Source organism: Zeus faber (assembly GCF_960531495.2).
Source record: "Zeus faber genome assembly, chromosome: 10".
In the NCBI taxonomy this organism is placed as follows: domain Eukaryota; kingdom Metazoa; phylum Chordata; class Actinopteri; order Zeiformes; family Zeidae; genus Zeus; species Zeus faber.
In genome coordinates this window covers 6,132,959-6,156,262 of record NC_137199.1, presented here as the reverse complement: position 1 = coordinate 6,156,262, position 23,304 = coordinate 6,132,959, and the positions used below count along the sequence as shown (strand labels likewise).

The following is a 23,304-nucleotide window of genomic DNA, read 5'->3' as shown; positions in this document are numbered from 1 at the left end:
AATTAAATATCCTGAATATTGAAAACACTATCGCTATGTACGACTACTATTTGAAGGGCTGTGTTGGCGGTACGTGTTGGAGAATGTAATGTTTTCTTCGGTCGTAGTGTAAAAGGTTCGGAAACCACTCCAGCTTGCATTTTTTGTTTTTACTTTGTTAGTGTTAAAGACGTACCGGAGCTGAGGATCACAAGTGTATCATGAGGAGACGAACTCGTGTTCTCCCCAAGTGGGCCGGCCCTGTTCTTCAGAGGTCTCCAGTGACTGATGTCGCACTGCCCCTAAGTGGAGAGTCAAAATACAACGCCAACCACAACACGCGAGAAAGGTGAAGGAGATCAACTCTGTGGCGTGAGCGTTGACCTCTCCACCCGCATCCACACACGACTGCTGGCTTTATGGGGGGGAAAACACGTCACTTGAGAATAAAGTTTACCATCAAATAAGAGATGGAAATTACTCTTTGGTACAGGATACACAAATATACGAAATGGCATTAATATACACAAACCCATATATTGACATTATTAATTTAATTTGGAAAAAGAAAATAATACCACTGCGCCGCAATGCTACGCACACCACCATCCATCTTGTAGAGCTCACGGCTAATGAGCCAATTAACAGGCCACGCAGTCATGAAAATGAATACAATATATAATTTATATAATCACTTATATATTAAAAAAAATATATATAAATACACGACTCAATATATATTCAACAAAACTGCAATAAATAATTATTTAAAGTACAAGCTATAAATCAAAGCAATCACTCACCATGACTGGCCAGTTAGCAAATAAATAAAATGGTTCGACGGAGAAGTTCCCTACATCAATGAATACAGAAGTCAAGCTGCGGTTCTAACATGTTTAGGGAAGCTCCGCCATTAAATTCAATTCAATTGAATTCAATTCAATTAAATTCACCATTCCTCAACTGAGCGGAGCTCTCCAGCCTCAAGCGGCAGCGGAGGACGGGAGTTCATCTCCCACAATGCATTGCAACGCGAGGGGGCGTCCAGTCGTTGTCATCCATACAAAACAAAACAAGGTGGAGTTGAGGGGACGTCGGCACTGGACTCCGTACCTACTGACTTGCATTTTAATACATTTACTTTCACGAGTGCATATTAAACCAATCCCAAATGTCTATTCTCTCCATTGAATTATTCCCCAAATGTTTATTATCTTCATTTCATAGCTTTCCTCTTGTTTGCGCTGCTTCCAGTGGTGTATGTTTACGTTGGAGCTTTTATCCAATCAGATTTCATCCATCACGTGTTGCCATGTCCAAGAAATCTGCCTCGAGGCCTTCAGAATCAACAGTGCGGGCGCTTGGAACTTAAAATCAATGGCAACGAAGCTTCCTTTAACCGATCACATTTAGAGTTGGCGACACCCGAGCCATCGAGCAGGCGTTCAACGACGTCGGCATTTTCCCGCCCTTTGCTTGGATGGCCAGAGAGCGTGAGAACTAGCTAGACCGCGTTCGTAGCGAGCTAAACTATTTCCGTTATTTAATAGTTTTTTCAAACCCACAATGGCTGAAGGAGGAGAAGAAAGGAATTTCGGTCGCAGATACAATTTTAACGCCATTTTCAAGATGGACTTTTCAAGAAAAGCTGGACATGGTAAGAAAAGCTGGGCCAACACCGCAGCCTGCGAGCCTGTCCCGGCAGGGGAAAGGATTCGTCCGCCACTTTCAAATCACCAACTACGAGCGGTACAGGTACCCTTGGCTCACTGCCTCCGAGGAACACTGCACATTGTATTGCTGGGAATGTCTGTTATTTGCAACGGATCCACTTGGTGTTTGGAGCCACATTGGGTTTGCAAACTTGAGATGTCAAATTGTTTTGGGCAAACAAAAACTTTCATTTCGGGGACATGATGAAAGCGCTGGATACACAAATAGAGGCGACTATTTGGAGTTTCTTTCTTTTCTTGCTGAGAACAACAGCGACTTACATTATCACCACTATCTCCACTAACTAAGTGTTTTGTGGGACGTCAGGCAAAATAGAAAAGGACCTGATGTCTGCCACTGCTGAAGTGGTGGGAGAAGAGATAAAAAGGGAGATGAATAAAGCACCTTAGTCGCTGTTATGGTGGACGAGGCGACAGACGGGAGTAATGCAGCGCAGCTCGCACTGCTCCTGCCTTATGTGACGGACACAGGTGTCAAGGAACGCTTTATAACATTTGAAGATGTTACGAGTGGCAAGCGAGCCCATGACGTTGCTGCTCTTATCGTCCGTTTCTTGGAGGAAAATGAATGTCTGGATAAAGTTGTGGCACAGTGTTAGGATGGCGCACTTGTCTTGTCATGTGGACTAAATGGAGTGCAGGCTAAAGTGAAGGAGAGGGCACCTATGGCCTTATTCATACACTACTATGCACATAAACTCCATTTAGTACTGACTCGAGGGGCCTCAAAGCTTTATCTTTGCCATTTTGTCATCATATCAGGTTAATATTGATGCTTCTGCTATATATGTATGTGGCGCAGCTCTGACTGCAGTGAAAGGAAACCTGTTGAATTGTGTTAATTAGGTTTCTTGCTTTAATAATGGCATTCATGCTTGCTATATGAAATACCTGTCTGTGATGCAACGTCCTGTTCTACTGCCTTTCTGTATAATATTGATGGTGTCTGTAAGCATGGTGTCATAATGATGGTATTAAGACGTGGATTGATTTAGGTAGGACGCCACTGAAGGCCTAGGTGTAAAATTCACAGCCCGCTACAAGGTAGTAAAATTATATAAGTTAAATATAAAAATAAAAATAACAATATAATCCCCACTCACTTTAAATTAATCAAAGAGACAAGTACTGAACAACTGTAGGCATTTCAGTTCTCAGACTCCAGTTGAAACTTTTGGACTACTCTACCCACCTGTAGGGGTGGGGTGTAGGGTGATGGAAGGGCTCATCAGTCACTCAATCGCCAAGTGTTCTCAATTTCTGATCAACGATTTTATTTGCAAAGCGCTTTTTTTTTTTCTTTTTTACAAAACAGGTATGTCACAAACTGCTGAAATAATATAACGGCAATCACACAATATGAAAGACACGAGGTTGGTGGGAAAACAGGTGAGAGAACCCCAAGGACAGTCAGTCTGCACTTGGGAAAATACTGGGAAGGATTGGAACGTTGTTCTACTCTGCCGTGGGGAGGGGATCGTGTGACATTAATTCACTCATGTTGTCCAAATGGAGGCGGGAACCTCTAAGAGGGTTCTGGCCCCCTGATCCCTTGGACAACGGTGTCATGAGGATGGGCTTCAGTGAACCTAGGGTCCGTAATGCTTTTTTTCCTGTTCAAAAACCAAGGTGATCAACTCCGTTTATATTGGTGGCTGTTAAAAGATAAGTTCAGGGCTCGAATCAAGTGATCATCAGACTTCAGGACAGAATACAATTTTTTTTAATGCCGTTATTCCATTTTTTCAGGTAACTAGTTTTGGTTTCAAGTCCGTGTCCAAGAACATATGACATCTCCATGCACAGTAGATTTGACACCGATTGGCTCACCCCATCAACCGATAGCAGATACTAGAAAAATAGAGGCAGGTTACAGAACAGTAGTCTACGGGTGAACATCATTGATGGACAGGAGCATGAGCCGTATGACAGCCGTAAATCAAGAGGCTCTGTAAAGTAAACATCTCTATTCTATACTGTTCTATTAAATTCAAAACTCTTGTTTTTAATGCTTTCTAAGCTGTCAAATCTCCAAAAGATTTGACTGCCATTTCATTGAGCCCGTCTCATTCAAGGAACATGCGACATTCAAAGGCAGATTTGTGTTTAAAGATTCATTCATCGAATTGCATTTGCAAGGCGCCATTAAGAAAATGCAGGAAAATAATGTCAGTTTTAGGCAATGTTTATACACTCCCCATTTTGTTTAGTCAATAAAGAAAAAAAGATTGTACACCTCAAGATACTCATCCCTGTTTACGACATAAGCTGTCCTACCTGAAGCCTACTACCTGTACAGTATGTGTATTCTACTGTAATCTGTCATCCTATTTTTTAGTTGTATTAATTGATATACTAAACCATAGAATGTGCGGGGAAACTGAACCCTGCCTTCTGTCCATTTTTCAAAAAAAAAGTACCATATTTAAGATGACAATAGTATTCTTCTTGTAAGGCCACGTGGCTTATTGCTGCTTTCTCTCTTGTGAGCCATTCAAGAGAGGGCCTTGAGCCACAGAGATCACATTTAAGGTCCACTAGATGGCAGTATGGGCCCGTCTAAACGAGTCAACGTATCCAAGCGACTACCATTGTTGAAATGTGCACATTTGGGTGTGTCCAGTGGTGGTTGGTCAAGCGGGACAGTTGTTTATGGGCCAATGAACAATTGATAATCTGATTAACTTTTTGCGCATTTTGGTGAAAAGGGGACGTGGTGGTGGGCAATCGCCGGGGAGTGTAGTTTGTCAGAAGACCCACGTACCTGTTGCTGGGCTAGAAAACTGCAGTAATGCTTCTGGTGGACGTGGGGCATTTGTATTCCCTCTTTTGCATTCAAGAAACAGAGTAGCCTCTTCGGCTATTCTATCGTTTGGTCCCTTAGGATGTCCTAAGAAACTCCAGTTTTTTGGGGAAATTTGCTTTTAGTCTATCTTACACAGATTGAGGCGAGAAGGGGGTCAATAAAAATGTCATCCTTGTGTGTCCAGAATTGGATAGCAACGGCCTGCATGGTGTGTTTGTTCAATGCAAGGCTGCAGAGAGAGACAACCCCTGTGAAATTAAGGAAATGCACCTTACAGTACCTAAAATGCTGAGTTATTTAACTACGTGTAAAAATAAAAACATATGAATAATGAATATAGCTACATTCAGAGTTCAGTGTATCCATCCATTGGGTACAGTGATTACTAGCTATAGATAAAAAAGATAGACAAATACTGTAACAAAAACAAATTTAAGGAAGCGTGCTCTTTCCACATTAACAGTGAACAATGAAGATCCCCCCTAAGTCCTCAGTCCTGGAGCAGCAGCGGTATTCCCAGCAGGCCAGTGTAGAGGAGCCAAAGCACCCCCGCTTGGGACGGAGTGTAGATGTTGGAGCTGCTTAGTAAGTACTCAACCCGCGACCAGGAGCCATTGTTGGGCAGGGGCTCAATGCCCATCGTCCGACACATGAGGTTGTAGATGTCCACGGCTTGGATGGGTGCTGCCCGCACATTCTTCTTGAAGTCTGGAAGGATCAAAATAAAGATGTAACCTGACATTTACATCTGTTCTCCACCCTGATACTTTCCTTTTCAATGACGAAATATGATCATCTGTTCTAACAGAAAAATGCAAGTTTCGTTGAACAATTGACTGCTTATGTTCTTACCTCGAAAAGTGAACATACTTTTGCTAAATAAATGAAATGTTTTGATAACGCGATTAAGACTTGCTCGGATTTAAGAAGTTGCGCTGTTTCCATAAAAATTTCTACCATTTAATTTCTATAGTCACTTCCTTAAACCGAATACGAATCGAATAGTCGGTGTGTGCCATTGGCCTCAGCCACCAAGGAAAGTGGGAATTAACGACAGTGCCTTCTTTATGAACAGGACAACCCGACGGTTATAACAGAAAATTGTAGAAAGAAAAATGGTGGTCTAAAAGATTACAACCTACACCCTTGTAAAAAATCTAGCTTATATCTTGCTTCACGTAATAGTTTTAAAGACCAAATGTCCTCATACGTCCTCTCAGGTTTACAGCAATAGCAGTTCCTCCTGACACAGCACAATCTTCAAGGCTGTGGATGCTAACAGAAGGTGTGGGTTTGTGGACCTGGGATAGAAGTTTTCAAGGCGTTTATTATCGATTGTTGTGGAGAAGGAGGCCAGGGAGCCTGCATGGTGAAAGGCAGATGGTAAATCATTCATTGTGACCACGGCCAAATGCAGTAAATTATGTAACTTTAAAGGTAATGGGCCCCTTGAGTTAAGGAATTCGCCTCTGTAGCTCAGGCTGTAGATGTGTTACGTAAAGGCCACGGTGCACTTTGTTCAGACGGTTGCGATAAACACTGGCTGCTCTCCAGTGTTCTGGGCCGGTCAACCATAATCAATCAGCTCCATCTCAGTAGGACATTAAATGGCTCTATGCAAAATGTTTATCACGCACCATAAATTATAGTTTGGCTATTGTGGGCAAATGTGGGTTTCCATTTCCAGTTTCTCAATAGCAAAGCAAGGTTTGTGCTACATGCAGTTATGAATGAAAATGGCCAACCTGTCCTGTAATGGTTGTATTAGAGTTAATAAGGCCAAATAGCAGGAACATCAGCAACTCTGCCAAACTTGTCTCCCTCTAATGCACGCTTCTGATTTACTTACTGCATTTTCAGACCAAGAAGTCACATCAGATCTCAGCATCTTTTTAAATAACAGTCGAGTGTCTGATATCATCAATAGCTACTTGAAATGATCACTCTTTTAACAATAAACACAGAGTACACATATCGTCAAAAGTATTGAAATATAGGGACCATCACCAATGCCTTGACAATGATACGATATTCAAAACTTTGTTTTTTACTTCTATACTATACTTCCCTGCCATGGTTTGTGTACAAACAACTGAGCAGATTAACTGCTTCGTTCTAAACATTTGGTACTGAATACCACAGAATGGAGGCAATGGAGGCATTTTGATAGCGACTTGATATTTACAGTTTTGACTCCCCTATATACTGTAAGTAGCTGTTTTTTTCCCTGTAATTACTTACATTTATTTCACTTCTCTTACTAAATGACAACTAAATGCATTAAAACGAAAAAAAAAACGACCTCCAATAAAAACTATGGCAATGAGTTGATTACCAGGTCCTGTTGCTAGGAAGAAGGCCCTCATGTCAATAAAGTCGTTGTCGTATCCGTGCCAACCGTTCTGCCATCCTGACGCCTCCCCTGTGTCATTTTGCCAGTAGGGAAGCATGGTCTTATTCTGCAACACACACACACACACACACACACACACACACACACACACACACACACACACACACACATAGAACTTGTGACACTCTAGCTACAAATCAAACCTATCCCCGGCCATCCAGATGAGGAAGAAGAAAATCGGGATTCATCAGACCAGGCCACCTTCTTCCTTTGCTCCAGGGTCCAGTTCTGACACTCACGTGCCCATTGTAGGTGCTTTGGGCGATGGACAGGGGTCAGCATGGGCACTGACCGAACTGTGCCTACGCAGCCCCATACCCAGCAAGCTGCGATGCACTGTGTGTTCTGACACCTTTACATCATAGCCAGCATGAACCTTTTCAGCAATTTGTGCTACAGTAGCTCTTCTGTGGGATCAGACCAGACGGGTAAGACTTTGCCCAACATGTGCATCAATGAGCCTTGGGCGCCCATGACCCTGTCGCTGGTTCACCAGGTGTCGTTCCTTGGACCACTTTTGCTAGGTACTGACCACTGCAAATATTTTTCCTGCTTCCAACACATCAACTTTAAGAACTCATTGTTCACTTGCCGCCTCATATGCCCTAGCACCTGCCCATTGGTGCCCTTTTTCTCAGGTGCATGATTTTTTAAGGGTGAATGAGCATCAAGGTAGCGGATTGTCTAGGCCCATTAGGCCTGCTATGGATTTATGAATAGTGGTACCTTTAGTCAACGGGTTAAGAGAAAGAATGCTATCCAAAGGGATAGCATTCTGGGAAGTTGGTACATGGCGTTGAGCATAGTGGCTGACCTGTAGAGATCTAACAAAAAAAAAGTGATTCAGGCAGATCAAATATTTTTGATAACTGATCAAAAGAGGCAAATTAAGTGTCTATATACAAGTCCTAGAAGCACCTCAACCCTCTCATGCCACTTCTGGAAAGTTGCATCGCGCATTGGCAGTTTGAAAAAGTCATTAAAGGCAACAGGACCTAAGAGAGAGGAACTCTGGAGGCCAAAGCTTTTCCCGAACTGAACCCAGATTGTTGGTAGACACCCAGAAGTGCTGGGAGAGGGATCCGCTTCCAGGCAAACACCCTTGATCCACTGACTGTCACGCAGGGAGATTGCCAGCAGCTCAATGGCTAGTGTGAAGAGGGCAGTCCTGAATGTGCTGAGGTGTAGTTCAAATGGTTTTGAGAATAGATTGTTGGTTAATACTGTGGTAGTTGTACAATAATATAATCCAAGAAATGAGAACTGGGCCAAATCAAAATTTTCCAAGATGCCAAGTATGTTTGTAGGTAGACCCACTCCACTCTCCAACACCTTTTCTTCATCTATCACGTTCTACATACAACACACTCTCGAGTGTCCAGGGATGGAGAGTGTGAAAATGTTGAAAAAGCGACGCATATTATAGAATGAATGCTGATTTTTTATGAATCCTCTTTGGTCGGGGGATACGACAGTGGGAAGAGCAACCTCAATCTAGTGTCCCGCACGTTGGCTAATATTTTAACATCATTGTTCAGTAATGAGAAAGGCCTATAGGGGGCACAGTCTCATGTTTTTTCCCATTTTTGTAAGTAAGTTAATGCGGGCCTGATTCAGTGTTGGCGGTAATGCTCCTGTTTCAAGGGACTCCTAGCGACTTCCCTGACTGCATACAGGATATGGCTATGACAACTTCCTCCTTAATAATTGGCTTTTCCAGGCCCATTTTGAGATCTGGGCACAGGATAGGAATTTCCAACTTACTAAGGAAGTCTTCTATGTTTTTTCTGTCATAAGTGGAATCTGATTTATACAAGTTGGAATAGAAGTCTCTGAATTCATCATTAATCATGTTTTGATCCGATTTCCCCGCCGTCCAATCGTAATCCACTAATGGTCTGCTTAGCCCCAGCCCCACATAACTGATCGGCTAATAACCATCCTGCCTTTTTTGAGTTCATAAAAACTGCTCCTGTTCTGTGGCAGGAGATTTTCCGTTTGTTGGGTTTGGAGCAAATCAAGATCAGTTTTCAGTGTTAGGCATTCTTTATATATGCCTTGATATATGCCAATTGTAAAATCTCGGTGGTGAGGTATGTTTGCCTCTCTTTCGGGCACCTTTTTTTGTTAGCTGTGAAGGAGATGATTTGCCCCCTTATATAGGCTTTCAGCGTCTCCGACACGATCAAAGCTGTAACCTCCACAGTCTTGTTTACACTCCAGAAGAACGGTATCTGTTCAGATATCAATTTCACAAAGTCCTCATCCACTAAAAAAGATACATCTCCTAGATCGAGCACAATTTGGCATGTTAGTGGGCCATGGTCAGATACAGTATTACGATGCTATGATATTCACATGAGTGAACCTTCATCAGCTTATTGTAGAAAAAAAAAAAGCCAATCCGAGAGTATGTGTGATGCACATTTGAAAAAAAGAGTACTCCCCACTTGTGGGATGTGAAGAAGAATTTTGAGATGTTTTGTGACCAATGATCGTATTTCTCTTCAATGGATGGTTCAACCTCTTAACATTCCAGCTTGCGAATCAGAGGCTGTTTGCTACCCATTGGAGCAGAGATTAAAGCTCAAACCAAAAGTGTGGAGACAGTGTAAGAGATAAAATGAATGATACATAGAAGTAAAGAAAATCAAAGTTAGGTCAGCCAATAACACAACTGTAAATTGTGAAGACAACGTCATTGCTAAGCCCCAACCCGTAAGCGTAAACAAGGTCGATGGGTGGCCAGCTCAGCCGAGTGAGGTGGTCGTGCTAGCATAAGCATCAACGTTAGCCTCGTGCAGAGTAAGGTGTGGCAGTTTCACCACCACACGCCACCCAAGTGACGTGTTCAGGGTCCTCTGGCACAGAGACACAGACGACGGGGGGTTGTTAACACCAGTTTATTGTAGAGATGAGGCTAGGTGGAACTAGCCAGGAGCAGATGGAACATGTCATGACACAGGCTCCTATCCTAATTGTGTGTGTGGATGGTGTTGGTGGGGCTGCTCAAGCCATCCCATCCACTACATACCCCCAACACCAAACTGAGACTAGGAACAATTCCTGGCCGAAGCCTACTCCCCCACCCACCCACCCACCAACCAGAGAACAAAAATGAAAAAAAAAAATATTTTAAGCAGACTGACACAGGGCTGCTTTACCTAAAACTACAGACTCTAACCCAGGGTTCCTATACCTTAAATCATAAAAACACCGGACTCTAAAAAAGGGTTCCCATACCTTATACAAACAAATCTCCAAAATAATTAACAGGTCCCCTTCCAGAGGACCTGGGTTCCCTGGAGCAGCATGGTCGACCGGCCTCCTTCCACCAGGGCGCCGACAGACTGCCACCTCCTCCTTTCTGGAGTGTGGGGCTCGGGCTGCTGCGCTGACTGGTGACGCTTGGCCGGACCTGCTGCGACCCTTCCCTGTGCCGGAGAGTTCCTGCTCAACCAAGTGGCGTTTTCAGGGCCCTCTGGCACAGAGCCACCGACGGCGGGTGGGGGGGGTTTAAACCTGCCGCTCGTCCAGCGCCCAACCAACAAGCGTCAGGTGTGGCTGCTCAAGCCAACCCATCCACCACGTATGGCTAGTTAGCGGCTAACACTAATTACCATAGTAAGCGGCTATTGCCAATCAGCAAGCAGGCACACAAAGTTAGCATGGAATAGTACGGAGTAGCACCAAGTACTCCTTATCCTCTTCGACTGACAAGAACATATTGTTAACCACATCCTTGGTCCTTGATCCTGACCTGGCAGGAAAAAGAAGGGACGGCCTGAGGACCAGGTTATACAGCTTTGCCCTGAGATTCCGGTATTGGACGCATTGCTCCAGGACCTGGGGGCTGTAGATGTCAGATGTAGTCGAGCTTCCCCTGGCGCTGTAGCTCCCCTCCTCCTGTGGGCCTCGCGGATAACGCTATCCTAGGTCTGGAAACGATGACAACGGATTATGACCGCCCCGGGTTTCTCTCCTGAGATCGGTTTGGCGACGGTAGATCTATGAGCGTGGAGACCAGGACTTCTTTGCCCAGGACCTCGGATAGCATATTGGAAAAGAAGAACGTGGGATGGGGTCCTCGATTGCCTCAGGAAATCCGATCACTCTGAAGTTACACTCACAACTTTGCGACTCAAGGTCTGGGGTCTTGGCCTTAGCTTGGCATGGCTATCAGTTAGGGCTGCACACATAGCTTCCAGCGTCAGTATGAGATTCAATAGAGGTCACTCTATGTTCCTCCAGCATGGTATCCAGGGATGACATGTTGGGGTCACTCGCAGCAACGGGATTTTCATCCCTGGCATGCCTCTTGCTCGATTTGCTTGATTTTGACATAACGTATTTTGCAATGTTCAGTTCTTCGATTCATGAAGACATGAATACTAGGGTTATTTAAGACAAGTATTAACGCAATTTAGCTGGACCACAAGGTGGTACATGTACCTCATTCACAACCGAAACCGGAGCCCCGCTTGTTTATTCAAAGTTTATTAATATTACACGTCCGCACCAAACATGCCTGTTCAGAAGGGGCCGATTGCTTTCACTGGAAGCCCCGTCTCCCGCTGACTCACTGTTGGCTGTTTATTTCAAGTTTATTAATATTACATGTGTCACATGTCAAAATTGCACCAAATTCCACACTGCATGTCCTTGGGTCCCTAGCAATACATCCACAAAGCGTGAAGTAGAACGGATCAATGGTTGCAGAGATAATCAAAGGAGGGACATGTCTATATATACATACATACATACATACATACAGAGATTCCTTCCTTTATAGTGAGATATTGCCCAAAGAATCAGAAAAGGAAAATGTTTTTTAAACTCTATTTTACTCTATTACTTTATTCAATTATGACAGAATTTCCACATTCAACTTAACTTGTAGATTTATTAGACAAGTTATGATGAAATATAATGATAAAAATGTTACTAAACTTGGAATTCATTGAACAGTTTTGTGTGTGTGTGTGTGTGTGTGTGTGTGTGTGTCTCACTTCTATGATGAACCATCCTGGATCGGCCACCAGCGTCAATGGAGAGACATACTTTCCTCCTCTGTAGTGAAACCGCTCCGGGAAGTTCTGTTTGTCGTAAACCCGCATGTTGGGAACCTCAGACAGCGCAGAGTATACCTGGAGTGCGACGCACGCACACACACACACACACACACACACACACACACACACACACACACCCCAAACTGAGGTCAGACTAAATACACCCGGTAAGTGCGGATCCATGTCCTGGTGTACTTCGAAACCAAAAAATTGTCAGAGTCAGACTTGTCCTGACAAGTATAGTTAAACAAACACACACGTTATTACATTACTTGTCAGTCATACATCACAGAATTGTCTCTAAATGCTTATACACACACACACACATAATATTGACATATATAACACCAAATCTGCTTATGAGTTTGAATTTTTGCCTGACCATAATCGATGATTCTACAAAAATTATCCTGACGAGAAAACCAACTCAACAAAAACGGCTCTTTTTGAAGGTAGGAAGCAGCCTATAGAGGTTGCCAGGAGGCGATCTACATCATATGGTACGGTACAAAAAACTGGGGGGGGATCACCCAAGACAGGGGACACCCCCACTCCACCCCAGGAACATTTCTGAAGCAGAGAGAGAACTTCTCACCTCCTGGTGCTTGTTGTGTTTGGGCCAGATGTTGACCACAGGCCCTCTGTCCATCATCTTGACCACGTCGGACATGTTGATGTGGTCGTCCAGCTCTATCACCTTCTTCATCCACTGGATCTGGGTCATGCCGTGATCCGAAAAGAGCAAGACGTTCAGCTTGTCCTCCATGTTCTTCTCCTGCACGCGGCACAATGGATATACGTCACATCTGGCTCATCACATTGTTTACTCATCACGTTGTTAAAGGCCAATTTCACTTCCTGCTTTCCCTCTCAAGCTTTCTCCAAATGGAAAGGGGAACGCCATTGAAACTGGTGGTGAACAGAGCAGATTCTCACCAACTCTCTGCTGCTAGATAGAGCTCAAATAATGGTGGGCAAAAGGGAGCATAGTGACCAGTCCAACAGTTTTCTGTGGAGGAGTCCTCTACACAGAGAGCTGAGTGATTTAATAGACACACAATGGAATCGATGTATTGCCACAGGGAGTTCCATCGCAAAACACAAGAAAGATAGTGACAACCGGCACCAAGCTTGTTTTCAGTCAGTCGGAGAGAGAGAGAGACAGGTAGCAAATAGACAAACAACAACCGGGGAGACAGGCCCATCGCTGCATTGTTCGGTGACTACATCTGCACTTCTGAATCGACCGCTTGGTGTGTTACATTTAAAGATTGGCATCTTTTTTGAGACCGTGCTCTGTGTACGCACTGTTTCCAATTCAACACCCTGCTTTGCAGTGGTACTTGTGTGCTTCTTTTTCTGATTGTTATTGGCTATTCTTTAGCGAGTGGCTATTTTGATGGGTTGTTTAAGACTTGCCCATTGGCTTTGTTACTCTTGTAACAAGGTAAGAAAATGCTGTACATAGATTAAAGCTGTATTAAGCTTTAATCTAATTCTGCAAACAAAATTGAATCAGAAGACTCCCTCTAATGTGAATGATGGCTCAATACTACCTATCGCACAAGAATCATTTTCCCAATCTACATTGTGTTTTTTCTTTTTGACGCTCCGTCAAGAGCTAACTGGCTATTCTCCCCCTGCCATTAAACGGTAGCAAGCTGTTCAGAACTCCATGGTACGGCTACCTGTTTAGCCCAAAATGGTGGAAAGTCTATGCGTGGGGAACAGATATGACCAAATTGATTTATCCGCAACGACCCTGCACTTTTAATTTATTCTTGAACTAAAATAAAGTTTTAGTAAAATACCCCTGAACTACCGTCTATGAGATGTTCAGAGAAATTAGGTTCATCAATAATAGCAGATTCAGATAACATATAGAGGGAATATTGAAAGTATTGATGGTGTAGTCCACCTTGATCTTTTTGTTGAGCTCCTGCATGGCTACATCCAGCTGTCGCACCGCTGTTTTAACCTGGTGCGAGTCTGGTCCAAAATGGTGGCCCTCTACGTCAATCTTCTCATAGTATACAGCGGCCATCGCTGCTTCACCTGATCTGCAAAAAACAAACAACGTACAAAGTAAAACACAAGACATATCACAAAATGACATGGGATGTAAACAGATTTTGCTTATATCTGTACATTCAGAGAAAAAAAACTCTGAATGTATTAATAGCTCTTGTTTTCACCTGGGATGAGGTCCCCTGGGAATGCACTACTATGGGTATGAGATACCAGGTTGAACTGTAATTTGAAGAATAGTGTTTGAGAAACTGGTCAATTACAGACCTGCCAACCTTGGGAAAATATTTTGAGTACCACAATAGTCTAATAGGGAGTCTCTTTGGTGTTTGAGTTTCTGCAGCTAAATTACTCCATAACTTATTCACACCGTTGCGCTCTCTTAACGAGGATTATCATGTATCATCGTATGGGAACTACTATGGCTAACTATATTCAATATATACCACGTTCCAAATCATTATGCAAATTGGATTTAAGTTTCATAAACATTTAATTTTTTGTTTTTCAATTAAACTCATGGATGGTATTGTGTCTCAGGGCTCTTTGGATCACTGACATCAATCTCAGACACCTGTAATAATTAGTTTGCCAGGTGAGCCCAATTAAAGGAAAACTACTAAAGAAGGACGTATCACATTATTAAGCAGGCCACAGGTTTCAAAAAATATGGGAAAGAAAAAGGATCTCTGCTGCCAAAAAGCCTCAAATAGTGCAATGCCTTGGACAAGGTATGAAAACATTAGATATTTTACAAAAACTTAAGCTTGGTCATCGTACTTGTGAAGAGATTTGTGGCTGATTCAGAACACAGACGGTTCATGCAGATAAAGGCATAATGAGGAAGGTTTCTGCCAGACAAATTCATGGGATTAAGAGAGCAGCTGCTAAAATGCCATTACAAAGCAGCAAACAGGCATTTGAAGCTGCTGCGAACCTCAAGGTGTAGGAGCCTCCAGAGGCTTGCAGTTGTGCATAAACCTACTATTGGGCCACCCCTAACCAATGCTTGGTCAAAATACACAGGTACGAAATGCCAGCTGAAACGAGGCCCAAAAAACAAAAATTGAAATAAAAATAAAAAATGCTTTTCAAACAGTCTTGTTTACTGATGAGTGCCGTGCAACCCTGGATGGTCCAGGTGGATGGAGTAGTGGATGGTTGGTGGATGGCCACCATGTCCCAACAAGGCTGCCACGTCAGCAAGGAGGTGGCGGAGTCATGTTTTGGGCCGGAATCATGAGAAGAGAGCTGGTAGGCCCCTTTATGGCCCCTGAAGGTGAAAATGACCTCGGCAAAGTATATAGAGTTTCTGACTGACCACTTTCTTCCATGGTACAAAAAGAAGAACCGTGCCTTCCGTAGCAAAATCATCTTCATGCATGACAATGCACCATCTAACGCTGCAAAGAATACCTCTGTGTCATTGGCTGCTATGGGCATAAAGGAGAGAAACTCATGGTGTGGCCCCCGTCCTCCCCTGACCTCAACCCTATTGAGAACCTTTGGAGCATCCTCAAGAAAAATATCTGAGGGTGGGAGGCAGTTGGCATCAAAACAGCAGCTCTGGGAGGCTATTCTGACATCCTGCAAAGAAATTCAAGCAGAAACTCTCCAAAAACTCACAAGTTCAATGGATGCAAGAATTGTGAAGGTGATATCAAAGAAGGGTCCTATGTTAACATGTAACTTGACCTGTTAAGATGTTTTTGATTGAAATAGTATTTTATTTCAGTAAATATGACCTCCTAATGCTGCAAATTCAACAAATGACCATTTTCAGTTCTTTACAACCTATAAAATGTTTTGAAACTCTGTTGTGCATAATAATTTGGAACAGTGCATTTTGAGTTTATTATTTTTGAAAAAAATACTGTTATCATTGGGCGATTGGCTGATTCCGATTTCTGATTTAAAAAAAATCTGACCTGTTGATTCTGAATTTGGCGGATTCTGATTTTCATTCAATTGTATATTCTTAATAAAACATTGACTATTAAATATCTTTTAAATTGTCGTGCGAATTTATATGTGTGATCGGAGAAATTACATTTTCTTATAATTTTGTCCCATTGGGTACATCTCCTGTACGTCAGTGACAAGTATATCACATGATCTGATCACGCTCACGTTACAGGACAGTTGCACAAAGGGACTGGTGCTGCATTTTTTAGTTACCACATTAGTGAGATTGCTGATTTTGACACTGTTTATTATCGTTCACTCTGGAAAAATAATAGAACATGAAAATGTCCCTCCGTTCCAATAAAACAAATTACAACATGAAACCTTTCATATTTATGTGGTACTTGCCATCCCAAAATAAATTGAAATCATTTCAATAAATAAATAAATAAATAAATAAATAAATGACTTAATCTTCTCATGCTCCTTCACTGGAACTCACTGTGCATTAAACCAACTGAATCAAATCAAATGACTTGTTTTACTGAGTGACTCGTCCAGAACCGAGTCTCAAAAAAGAGTCAAACTTTTCATCACAAGCAGAGCTCCTGCACTACGAACAACCAGAGCAGACGCTCCGCTGCAGTGAGAGCGATAAATACAGTCTGCACAATTTCACAATATTGTCAGGCGATAAAATATTTATCCAATAAACAGCCGTCATTTTCTTTCTTTCACTCTTTTTTGAGCGTCAACTAAGTAACATTACATTGGTCTGGGGTTTGAGTATCGTAACATCTTTACAAGTACATGAGCACAGTATCCTTTGAACATTTGAACAGCACAGAATCGGCACATTTATCTGATCGGCCGGTCACCAGTCACGGCCGATCAATCGGTGCATTGAGATTATTACTCCCCCACTTCCCATTTTATCTCAGCAATGCAGCGTGGGTGGATAATAAAGTACTGCTGCGTATCAGTGGATGTTGAGTGAGTAAGTGAGAGGGAGGGGAGGGGATAAAGAACCACAGGTCGTAGCATCTGGTCCAATCCCAGTAAAATGTAGGGTATTGTTTTGTATTTATTGATTTATTGTTTTCCGTAATAAATTTATTTATATATATATAGAATTTTTTATTTTTTATTTAAATTTTTATTTTTTGGGCCTCGTTTCAGCTGGCATTTCGTACCTGTGTATTTTGACCAAGAATTGTGTGGTTGGTACACAAAATGTGTGCAGGCTGGCAGGTCTGCAATTATTAATGAAAAGCAACTTGGTTTTCTGCTGTTTTGACTTAAGGAGGCAAGATAGGTGTCTCTAATTGAGAAAATTATCCTACATGTCAATCATTGTGTTCTTTCAATTCAAACTAGTGGCTTAAGTCTGTACTGTGCAGTACTGCATCCAATTTATCCTCCTTTCCACAATTTTTACATATACAAAAGTTTGTTTTGGGTAGTTTGACTGCCCCGGCGGGTAACTGTTTACACATCAGCAATTCCACACCTCAACATTCTAGAAAGGTGACGGCCTGAAACCCCCTCTAGTGCAAGTTCCATTTATTTTCCTCGACTAACTATATTGATGCGTGACGCCCCTTGAGCTTGTAGATGCAGTTAACAGGCTTGATTTGACACCAGGGGGCAGCACGGGAAAGACAGCAGCTGCTTACCGTAGCACATTGAGCGCATTCTCAATGGAGTCAACCAGATTTTTCTCTGATGGGTTGTAGGTGTATTCTTCACAGAAAAACGGACGTACGCCCAGGATCTCTACCTCGCAACCTGGTGAGCGGATAGACACACACACGATAAATGACTTGATTTATGCCTTTATTAAATTGAAAATATTCTGGCAGATATAAACATTGTAGACGCAGATGGGAGAAAAACACTGTAAGCTTACATTACCCTTTCTGTCCTGTTCTCTAAGTCTATGCACTTTTGCCTGAAAATTCCCTTGGACTCTCGAGAATAGGGAAAACATAGTGGATCTTCCAACAGATCTCTTAAATCCTTATGTTGAGACATGTGAGGTTACTAAAGGACATGTCCAAAAGCTAAGAACACAAACTTGCTTCTCTACTTTAAGTTCCCTGAGGAAAATTCTAGTTATTCTATTCTATTTTACCTTTTCTTTGACTAAGTAGGCCAGTGAATGTTGATTTACTACTAACTTCTACCAGTAGACTGCTGGCTTAAAAAGTACTATGATTTGCAATATCATTAGTTGTAGTCACAGCCTACTGCTGTAGTCCATTGCAAGGCGGCTCCAGCTACAGTACTCTGCATCTAGCAGGTTCTTTCATCCTCTCTGAACTTCAAACTTGTATAGTTTACAAGCCTTACTCCTGGAGACAGTCTTGACTTTTTTCATTTTTTTATATTTATCTGGGCTTTCACTTCATTAGTCATTGAGCTTAAGGAGCCTCTGAGTCTAGAAGTTTGCGTACGCCCCGCCCCTCGTCAACTGAACTGACGTAAACTCTTGAGGGGATTTAGTTTCCGCTATGACATGACTCAACAACTCCTGTTTAAATAGTTGAGCTGCCTTTACTCTGAGCCGTAGGGGATGGGAGCTAACAAATACAACAAATGAGGATTTTAGCGATATGTATTGAAAGGCTCAATGCTACCTCATATAGCTCGCTTCTGAGACCACTTCCAGTTATTGGTGGCATTCGCTGAAACCATAGAAATGGCTCCTATAAACCTTAATATTTCTGCAATATTTCTGGGTAAAGGCCTTCTTTAAGGTTGCATATACCCACCGGGCCAGTAGTACATGAAAGTGTTCTTCCCCAGCTTCTGCAGGGTAACCCATATCGGCTCTGACCCGTCCCACCAGAGAGGAAGTCGGCTGTCTGAGTTTGTCCCAATCAAAAACTCCTTCCCAGAGGCCTCGTCCCACATGTAATTTCCAATCATCTGATGAACTTCACAGTAGCGGCCTGAGACGGAAACATGCCCAATAAAACACACACACACACACACACACACACACACACACACACACACACACACACACACACACACACACACACACACACATACACACACACACACACACACACACACACACACACACACACACACACACACACACGTTAAAAAGGTAAGCAAGAAAAGATTGCAGTACGTTTTTATATTAAAATTTATATTATCAGTATCTTAAAAAGTCGCAATACTCACAGATTTTGAGAGTATCCCCTTGGGAACTCCCTGACAATTCCTGTCTCTAATACTGATACATTTACATTTAGATAATGTTTTTAGCATGAAGTTAAATTCAGGGAAATTACGATTGATGTCAATAAACTCCAACTTTTGCTTTCTTCCAAATGGCGGGGGTGTGTGTAAATGTTTATCTCTTGACCCAAATGAGCAGATTTAAAAGGTTGAGTGTCCTGAGGAGTGGAGTGCCAAGCCAATCGAGCCAACAAAATTTCCAGTCTCATCTGGTTATTAAGCTACTACTTTTGCCCCAAAAAAATTCTGAATTTCACAGGAATATGAGATATTATAGAATGCTAACAGTGTTTTCTATTTCCGCACCTTTTATCTGACCTTTACGTAAGAATTGTATCACAAATGTAGTCTTCCTAATTTGAAAGTTGGTTTATGACAACTGGTTATCATAAACTTGTACTACGATCAATACCTCATCACCTCACATTTTGAAATAGCCTATTTCGAAATGGATTCAGTCTGAATACCAACAGAGGTATTTATGGGTGGAGTCTGGCTGAAAGCAGTGCAGTCAAATAAATCTTGTATTTCGCTGATTAAATTACACAATGTGAGTTGTGAGACCACAAGCTTATGCCAAAGAAATGCATAAACCAAAGAATGGGCTCCATCCGGAATGATCAATGGTATGTAGCAAAAGCATCATCACCAAAAGTTTAGGGGTAATTTCACCCAGTAAATGTCTGGTGTGACCAACTTCTTATTAGTGTCATTAATGCTAATTATGATAATTAGCAACTAGCGACATTTTAATGCTAATGCTTCTGGTATCAACACTCGCCCATTTTGAAGCATCAAGTAACCAAGACCAAGATTGAGTGCTTCTTAGGTCTGTTGCTGAAAACCACATTGGCCAAATGCTCAAGCCATTGTTTTGATGTTACCAAATTCCCAACCTTGCCAGCCAGCCTTGTCTGAACAAAACAGACTGTCTGGGTTTGGCCAGGAACAATAACCAGGCAAAGTCTCCTCTCCTTAGGGTCGGTGCCCAGTGGGTAGGTTCACACAGCATCACCTTGCAACATACTAATGAGTAAGTTCCAAGGCCAGAATGCAAACTTTCAGACCTGGGAACTGCCTCACACAACTACATCCACAAAGCTCTACTGGTGTGTAAGTAGATACGTTGAGTAGTTGAGCGGGTACGTTTGGGTAGGCCCTACATTCTTAAACAACAACTTTTGTAGTACAGATGGTTTTAAATAAGTTCGGTAGCATATCATTGGATCATGATTTCAGTGAATCTGCAAGCGCCGGGACCTGTGCCATCTCATTTACCTCCTGCTGAAATGACTACTGGTGTAGTGTGAAGGCTGTGGAACAGGTCAATAGGCTGAGAGAGTGTAGTGTGTGCAGGCGTGTGTGTAATTCTTTGTGCAGTGGAATGTGCGCCTTCTAAACTCCAACATCAGCACATCACGAAGAGGGCTCGATTCAAAGCTGGAGTCCCGTTGGCCACAAACCCAGTTTGTTATTCTCTCCCTCTCCATAGCTAAATCCATTCTCAGTGAATGATGCTCACGACAAACATTACAAAATAGACTATTGGTGAATAAATTGTGTTTTTCTTCTATAATGTACTCAATCAATAAAGACTGTTTAAAGTTGGGACAGACATGTTGTCCATGATGTAAAAAGTAACCCCTCCTCCACCTCATCTGATCTCTAGTATCAAACTAGTTGACACGAAGAAGGTATAGAACAATGCTGATGGGAAGCCGGAGCCATATTGAAATCATCTTGGTTGTATTATTAGTTTACTTTTACTTTTAATTAAACTGTGTTCACTTATCAGGTTTACTCCTTCCTCTCATTATCAACAAACCAAAATCACCTAACCCTTTATACAGCACATACTGTATAACATACCTGCAAGTACTAAAGCTAATAATGAATTTTGTTTCCCCGAAGAAGCAGATCTGTATTTTGTTTGCCAGGGACAGGACATTGGTGAGGAATATGCTGGGTAGATAGCTGGTGAGGAGTTATCTTTAGCCTAGCCCTTCTCTCTTCCCCCGCCTTTGTTTACAGTCTCGATGCCGCCTGCGAGCACTAAATAACTGTTAGTACTAGCCTGCCAGTCAGGTCTGAGCGCAGGATGAAGTGCAAGAGCAGGTAGATGGGGCGCTGGATGAGGTGGTGCAAGAGCAGGTAGATGAGGCGCTGGATGAGGTGGTGCAAGAGCAGGTAGATGAGGCGCTGGATGAGGTGGTGCAAGAGCAGGTAGGGGCAGGAGATGGACTGCAGAGGTGACTGAACCTCATCCAGGAGATGGCCAGGGGTGAGTCATGAGGTCTAGATTTATGGATCGAGGATATCCTGATTGATCATGAATATTAAATCCAAATTGTCTAATGACACATGTAGCTTTTTAATTATGGCACTTTATGTTATTTGAGTGGCACTTCAAAGCTGTTTCAGTTGTTTAATAAGCATTCAATATATATTTAAAATGTATTTTTTTGTTTTATGTTTGTCACATTAAATTATTTTTTATACATCTCAATACATTGGAGTGGTCTCTTGAAGACCTGAACTTACATTCAAAAGATAAATGGATGGAGGTGACACATCGAGTTGACTGTAGCAGTAAAGCCAGACCGACCACAGTCACCGTCACGCAAAGTTACAACCTAAGCTTACTTTGAGACAGTAAAAACCGTGCACTCGTACTGAGGGCTAATGTGTGTGGGGATTTGGGGATGAGTGGCAGTGGACCAAACCACTTTGAGTAGGGATGCACGGATTTATAGACTGTACATCCGTATTGGCCGATATTCGCCTTGTTGACTGCCATCGGCCTATCAGCAAATAAGATGACATTCACCGATGGCAGTGGCCGATGTTTATCCAGTGTTTCCCATGCATAGACTTTACTTTGGCCAGCCCCCCAGGTATATTAACGGCCAAATTATATTTGGTGATCCATGTGAGAATTTTTAGGGCTCTACCTCGAAGCAGGGAAACCAGGAAAATTGTAATTGCTGGAATTCCTATTATTATTATAATAATTATTCTATGTGTTCCACGGCAAAGCAGGGAAACCTGTTATTATTGCTGAAATTGCTATTATTGTTGCTATTGTTATTGCTTGGCGTTATATTATTTTACTTCTCCGTTTTTCAGGCTAAAAGTATCTGAAACAGGAGAATGGCAGTACGCAGAGACATGGTTGAGGTGTCGTTAAAACTGTGATGTTTCAGACGTCTTGTCGTTTGAGTTTGATCGATATTGATTTGGGGCAGTAATTGTGTAAAACTGTCGTAATATTTTTAGTTTCTGGAGCTGGCCAGTTTTTGTCATCATGATCAAAAGTTATACTGTCTAAGTCCAAGCTTCGTCTCCCGGAAGCCATTGCCATCCAGCGCCATGCGCCAGCTGTTTGGATTGAATGGCGTTCACAGACAACCAACAATAACGGCATCCCGTTGTTCCAGGGACGATAGAAAATGTGTTTGGGACGAAGGGAGATCTTCCCTGTGATGTCTCCAGGACCAAAGGGATTTTTGAATGTATGTATCAGCTCACCATGCCAAAAAAAAATGAACCCCAAAAATGATGCCAAATGTTAATTTATTATTCGGTGTCAGCTGCTGATGGCGTAACGAGTCAGCGCCGGGCCCCAATGCAAGATGGTCAAGCAGGACCCCATCACAATGCATCATGTTCCACTAGCTATTCAGTCTGTAACCTGCCTTCCTCCTGCCCTTGCTATGGATTGAAGATTACATTAAATATTACAGTAACATAATCAAATGTCAGTAGGGAATGAAAGAAGTGAAAGCGCGCAGCTTTAAAATGACCAGCAGCAGCGAAATGCACTGCACAGTTGATGCTTAAATGAGATGATTACTAGGAAAACAGACTGCCGTCTGTTGATAGAATCTGGTGTCGGAGCACCACAACAGAAGAAAACAATCTGTGACAGTGCACCTTGACACAGATGAAAACATTTCGGTGACAGCGCTCCTTGCATGGCCCCTTAAGACACAATATAACGTTTGACATTTGCGTCTACCTTCTCAGGAAAGTAACTAATGCAGAGATGCGATGGCGGCAGTTGTAGTAGGAATTGGCTCCGGCACGTTCTCTTCCACCTCGTTCTCTCTCCAGTGG

At 42.5% G+C, this 23,304-nt stretch overlaps 1 protein-coding gene across 1 annotated transcript in view; it reads right to left on the bottom strand.

Moving 5' to 3' along the window:
- Window positions 1–2,978: 2,978 nt before the first annotated feature.
- The window catches only part of enpp6 (ectonucleotide pyrophosphatase/phosphodiesterase 6), a gene marked incomplete at its 5' end in the record, with an annotated part of 30,112 nt that continues 9,786 nt past the window's right edge, over window positions 2,979–23,304 (bottom strand). Inside the window, 7 exons of the mRNA XM_080007696.1 lie at window positions 2,979–5,226; window positions 6,854–6,977; window positions 11,941–12,078; window positions 12,599–12,778; window positions 13,922–14,063; window positions 17,613–17,724; window positions 18,711–18,890. Of these exons, the coding sequence (XP_079863822.1) occupies window positions 5,009–5,226; window positions 6,854–6,977; window positions 11,941–12,078; window positions 12,599–12,778; window positions 13,922–14,063; window positions 17,613–17,724; window positions 18,711–18,890 (1,094 nt within the window). The 3' untranslated portion in view covers window positions 2,979–5,008. The remainder of the gene's footprint in view (window positions 5,227–6,853; window positions 6,978–11,940; window positions 12,079–12,598; window positions 12,779–13,921; window positions 14,064–17,612; window positions 17,725–18,710; window positions 18,891–23,304) is intronic.